Genomic DNA, 5,942 nt, shown 5'->3' on the forward strand with positions numbered 1-5,942 from the left:
CCGCAGTGATTCGGTGTGGGTGAAGGCAGCCCACTGGCCTGGCTTTACTTGGGCTGTTAACGCTGGAGCAGCTCCGCTGAGGCTGCAGCACTGACAACGTCTTCCTCTTCTCTGTTAGGTTGATTTTTATCACAGAGGGACGGTGTCTGTGACTGGTGTTCTGCAACTCGGGATCTACACCCTATGGAGCAGCCAAGGAAAAGGCAGGATGTGCAACAGGTAGCGGTAAGTAACCTGTCCTGTGTGAAATGAAGCAATTCCCCAGCACTCACAGCTGTATTTGGGATCAGGTCTTCATCCTTCTGCCGAGGAGAGGAGTCCTCAGCTCTGCCTCTCCCCTTTTGTGCAGGATGCCAGAGGTTTTATCATTCCTTTTGCTTTGCTTGTGGTCCAGGACACTGCAGTGGAAAAGCAGCTGCCTCTGCCCGAGTGGGCTGCTGGAAAGGGTGGTTGGCTGGGCTGGTTACTCAGCCCCTGACTGGCAGCGCAGCCCTCACACACCCCGTGAGCGCTTCGCTGCTGAGTGCACCTGCTTCCCGAGCCCGGCCGTCGAGCGTGGTTTTGTGCGAGTGCAGTCTGCTGCCGAGCTGGTCCTGCTACGTGTGCGTGCCGCCTCGGTGTGGGAGGAGGAGGCGGATGCCCCGAACTTGCAGCCGAGGGCGGAAGCTCTTTGGGGTTTGCTGTTGATGCTTGAGGCTTTCATAGGAGTTGCAGTATCTGAGCTGGGTGTTCACTGCTGGAGTGATGCAGACGTATAAAGGCAGAGCTGGGTCTTCCCCCAGGGCTCAGTCTGGGGCAGCCCCAGCAGTTTTTGGCTGCCATATGGAAGATCACGCCAAGCACGTACAGCCCATCCCGCTGCCGGCCATGCAGCAGAACTTGAACTACGTGTACCCTCAGATCTTTTGGGTGGATGGCTGTGCCAATGCCAGTACTTCCTGCCCCCCGGCACCCCCCGTCGCTCCTTTCCCACCACCAGTACCTGACCGGAGGAGAAAGCCAAGGAACAACAGGGAAAGGAGGAGTGTCGGCTTCCTGGTGATCTCCTTGCTGATCCTGCTGGCTCTCACTGGAGTGGGGCTGAGCATGTTTCAGATTTTCCACCTGGAGAAGGAACTGGCTGAACTCAGAGAGGTGAGGTCTGCCTGGCTGGTCACAGAGGCTCTGGGGAAATGGGGGAAAAAAAAAACCAAACAACTTTAAAATTTGGTCTGAGATGCTCAGGTAGTGCAAAACTCCCTGAAGGGCAGGCTGGTGGCATTCAAGTCTGCCATGCCAGGGTAAGCAGGGTTGCCTATTACTGCGGGAACTGCTCTATTGGTGACTGATACATCTGAGTGTCTTCATGTTTCTAAGTGCTGCAAGGTCTTTCTCCCTGTGTATTTCTTGGCACTTTGCAGCTCTCCATGAGCACCCAGAATTAGCCACAGTCAAATGTAGTTCTTGGCTGCTTTAGGTGATGCCCTTATGCTCTCACTCTGCTAAAACATCTTGTCACTCTTCTCTTTTGACAGTCTGCCAGCACTGAACACATCCCTCCAGCTTTGGAGAAACTCATAGGTGAGTTGATGTACATAGAGGACGAATTCCTCTGTGTTAGCATGTGCAAACGCTGCTGTCAAACTCTTCCCTCTCCTCATCAGGGTGCAGAGGCAGGGTTGCAGCTCGATCTTCTTAAAGTGCTGATTTCACCTGCTTGGCTGGAAAAAGAGCTTTATCTCTGGGGTGTGGGGATGGGGTCCTGCACCCTGCCTGCTGGAGTGCTTAGAAGGGTCAGCCACAGGTTCCTGGGACAGTGAGCCTTGACCTTGGGGCTCCCCACGCCCAGTGGGGCAATGGTACCAGGGGTACTCTGCCGTGAAAGTGAGTTTCTGGCTGTCCTAACATATAGCAGCAACACGAATGGAAGGAGCAGAATGGAGACGGTGCCGCATGTGTTACTTCTTTCTCCCCTTACTCTCTTGAGATTTCAGGAGGATGCAGAGGGTTTCATTTTCTTTGGGGGTGGAGGATTCGCTCCCACCTTTAGAGAGCAAAACTTATTTTTTCCTAAATTCTTTTGGTACAAAGTCTCACTGCAACTGAAGCTAGTTGAGAAGAGCCTGATTATGTGTGGGGTGTTTTTTCTCTTAGAAATGTCATTTCAGTGAAATTGAAACTTTCCACGAGAACCTGCCAATTATTCTAAATTTCACTTAGGAAAAAAACCAGGGAGTTTCAATCTGAATGGAAAAAGGTGAAAATCATATTTTGAACTTCCAAACTATAACATAGAACGTAAAAGTAAAATAAATGTTATCAGTGAGGATATCCCTTTTTAAAGATGGCCAAGTCAGGAAGAAGTTTTCAACTCTCTTGACAACTTTTTCTAAATCTGAAAAGAATTTTTTTTTTTTCCCTTACGGGTTTTGGTTAGTGGGAAAGTTAATTTCTTTTCAAGTTTGTTCTGATAACTGAGTGAAAGCAAATTTAGAAATAGCAAAATTCTCTGGAAAGGGCAGTCCTGGTTCCCATCAGCTCCCATATCGATACATTCCGTCATCTGTTGCTTAGGGGAAGGGGAGCTGTCATTTGAACTGGATGCTCCACAGTCTGATCACAGGCTACTTTAGCAGTAGCTGAACATAAGTCATAAATAGTGACCCTGAATTTCTTGAGGGGGATGTGTAAATAAATAAAGCTAGGGAAACAGTGTAAAGGAGAAGGAGGAGATGAGAAGACAATTTAATTGGCTTGAGAAAAGAAAAGGCTGTTGCTAAAATTTGAGAACATGTTGCTTGAGAGTAGATGCTGAGAAGGGAAGGATGGAGTGGGATGGGATCCAAATACCAAGTCACTGTAACTGGTCCATCTCTCCAAGGGGAACCGAGCCCTCCAGGGAAAGCAGAATTTTCCCAGCTGTGCTCTGCCTCTCTAAGGATGAGGTCTGCCTAGCCAGCAGCATGGTTTGCAGGATGTCTCAAGTGTCTTCTCTGATCTCGTTGTAAGAAGGGTTGGTACTCAGCAGACAGAAGTCTCCTGCCATGCATACATCTGCCCTTGGGAGTGCTGGCCAACAGGGGGGAAAATACAGCAGGCTCGTCTATGACAGGACATGAGCAGCCACCTTGGCATGGGCCAGAGATGCTGGGTAAAGGGGCACTGTAGTCCCTCTCCTACACCTTGAGTGAGAGGCCTCTGCTTGAGCTCACCAACTGAGCCATTTTAAGGCGAAAGCTCTCCTTGCTCTTCCCCTTGCTTTTTGATCACATCTGCATCCTTTGCTGCAACTCTTCCTTTTTAACTCCTCCTCTTGCCCTGCAGTGTTTGCCCAAGCACCTCTCTGCCTTGCTGTGCTAAGCCATGGTGCTCATGTGCCCTGTGCTGCTCTGGATCTGCCCCATTTCAGCTTTGTGGTTGGCTCCCTTCTCTCTGGGCTGGCTTCTCCATGGAGTACATGGCTAACATCTTCCCTATTTTTGTGCAGGGCAGAAGGAGCAGTCAATGAAAAGGGAAGCGAGGAAGGCAGCACACTTAACAGGTATGTGCTGAGGGACCAGCAAGGTATGGGAGCAGGGGATAGGGCAGACATGGCTGAGGTGAGACAGTGGCATGGTCGTGGTGGTGAGGAGCCCACCTCACACAGCCTTTTCTATTTTCCTTTGGTAACATGTGTGGTCGGACAGTGGGAAACTACTCCATAGCTAAAAATGTTCCCTTCATTTAGGCTTTTAAGTGAGGGCTCTGTTTTTTGGTTTGGTTTTTGGTGCGCATGTGGGTGTGCGGGGTGGAAGGCTGTCACAGGTGGCTGATGTTGATCGAGGGGAAGGTGAGAGCTCCCACCAGCGCGAGGTCAGGGCAGACTTTCCATGCTGCAGACAAGGGTTTGGAGAACAGTTGACTTGTTGTGACATGGAGTGTGACTTGAGGAAAAAACACACAAGTGCTTGTACTTACCCCACTTTTTCTCCTGTTTTGGCATCCAGGGAACCCAGCCCAGCGGGACCTCCCTCTGGAGTGGGAACCCATCTCCGGCCATGCCTTCACCAATGGCATTCAGTATCGTGATCAGGGCCTTGTCATCAATGAGACCGGCCTGTACTTTGTGTACTCCAACGTGCTTTTCCGGGGCAGCATCTGCAGCAGCCAGGTGTTGACCCACGTAGTCTACAAGAAAAACCCGGCCTCACCGGGCAGCCACGTGCTGATGGAGGACAAAGGCATCAACTACTGTGTGAGTCAGAAAACATGGGCCCGGAAAAGCTACCTGGGGGCTTTATTCAAGCTCAGGAAGATGGACAGTTTGCATGTCAATGTCTCCAAAATCTCTCTGGTTAATTTCGAGGAATCCAAGACATTCTTTGGTTTATTTAAGCTTTAAATAGGGCTGCTGGAGCATGGCTGGCAGCCCCGCACACACACTAGGATGTGTAAGGGGTGAGTGCTGCCTGAGAGGCAGCGGCCAAGCCAGGGTCTTGCACCACGAAGCCCACCGAGAAACCATGTTTTGGCCTTCAGCACGAGAGGGCTCCAGCAACTGGTAAAGGCTTGAAAGCAGACCTCTGGGAAGCACTGGGGCTGTACTGCGTCAGCCTGGAAAGAATTGCACATTTTCCATCTCCGAAAAAACCAACAAACTCGAAATGTAGTGTGCTGAAGGCTCCGTTGAAACTCACTACTTGCTACCTGAGAAGACGCTGGTGCCAGTGGTCCCATATGGTGTCACGGCCATGGTGATACCCTTGGGCCCCACAGGTGTGTGGAGACAGCCAGCAGGCATCAAGGAGGCCCCTTGAGCCAGGGCTGCGGGTGCCTGGGCCGTGCCTTGCCACACTGCAGGCAGTGGTGTGGGAACGAATACTGCAGAGGCCTCAACTGCCTGCCCTGAGCCATGGCTCGTCACCCTGCCGGGGCACTTAGCACTGTGACTGCTGTACAGCAGGCACCTGCCTGCTAGCTGGCTTGTTTCGTGTGATATGTTCATTTTGCATTAAGTTATCAACAATTCCCCTCCCAGAAAATGTCCCCCAACCCCTTTATTTAACTCATCCTGACTGCCTTGCAAGGAATGTGCCAGAAGCAGCGGTGCAATGAGAGGGTTCCCAACCCTGGAGAGAAACCATGGCTGCACCGTGGTGGTGGGGCTGGTGGGGAAGCCATGTGCTCTGCTGAAAGGACCTGAGCAACACAGCGGTGGAGGGCAGTGGGGCCTGAGATGAAAGCAGCATCTCCAACCTCCTTCCTGCCCTTTTTGACACGTCAGGGTCCTCCATGGAGACCCGGTCCTGCCACCCCTTGCACGGTGCAGGTGGGAGTGTGCTGGCCACCATCAATGGAATGGCTTCGACTGGCCCCCTTGTCACGCAATATTCTCTCCTGAGCAAAACACAGATAGTAAATAAAGGTATATTTTTGTAGTAAATTACACTCTCCTCTCCTCATTTGGGGCAGCAGGCTTCTGCAATGGCCAAAGCCCTGAAGGCCTCTGTGATCAGGGCCAGCACCCTGCTGCTCCTCCAGCAGCATGGCAGAAATCTGGGAGCCTGACCCCACTTTGCCACCTGCTTGGCAGGGCATAGGGTCCCCACCGTGGAGCTTTGGGCTTCAGCATTAAAACATAAGGATTTTGGGACCAGGGAAGCATGACGTGGGCAGCACAGACCAGGCAGCCCGAGCCCAGTTTGGCCATCAGGAAGGGGACTGATCTCAAAACACAGGCTCGAGCACAAGTAGAGCCAGCCACTTGCTGCTGAGCAGAAGTGCTGCTGTCCCCAAAGGCACCGTGCCCCTCCGTCTGCCCTCTGGCCCCAGCAGCCCTTCCCACGTGGCCGTCTTAAGGGCAAGGAAAGGAAGTGGCACTTTGGTGTTAAACGCACCCGCCCCATGTTTGCTCACTCTGGTGTCTGGTCCATGGAGCTCTTCCCTTGCATGTGTTAACCTCATGGCTGTCTGCCATGTTGAGA

The 5,942-nt window shown here is 52.0% G+C and overlaps 1 protein-coding gene across 1 annotated transcript; it reads left to right on the forward strand.

Moving 5' to 3' along the window:
* Positions 1-744: 744 nt before the first annotated feature.
* FASLG (Fas ligand (TNF superfamily, member 6)) lies at positions 745-4,397 on the forward strand. Its single transcript, XM_009700304.1, has 4 exons — positions 745-1,134; positions 1,515-1,560; positions 3,467-3,520; positions 3,966-4,397. The coding sequence occupies exons 1-4, from the start codon at positions 745-747 to the stop codon at positions 4,358-4,360; spliced, it is 885 nt and encodes a 294-aa protein (XP_009698606.1). The 3' UTR covers positions 4,361-4,397.
* Positions 4,398-5,942: the final 1,545 nt, after the last annotated feature.

Source organism: Cariama cristata, unplaced genomic scaffold (genome assembly GCF_000690535.1).
Source record: "Cariama cristata isolate BGI_N322 unplaced genomic scaffold, ASM69053v1 scaffold5205, whole genome shotgun sequence".
Taxonomy (NCBI): Eukaryota; Metazoa; Chordata; class Aves; order Cariamiformes; family Cariamidae; genus Cariama; species Cariama cristata.

Coding starts and splice junctions, on each gene's coding strand:
- FASLG (XM_009700304.1), top strand. CDS start 745: ATGCAGACGTATAAAGGCAGAGCTGGGTCTTCCCCCAGGGCTCAGTCT. Junction 1,561..3,466: donor AGCTTTGGAGAAACTCATAG/GTGAGTTGATGT, acceptor ATTTTTGTGCAG/GGCAGAAGGAGCAGTCAATG. Junction 3,521..3,965: donor GAAGGCAGCACACTTAACAG/GTATGTGCTGAG, acceptor TTTGGCATCCAG/GGAACCCAGCCCAGCGGGAC.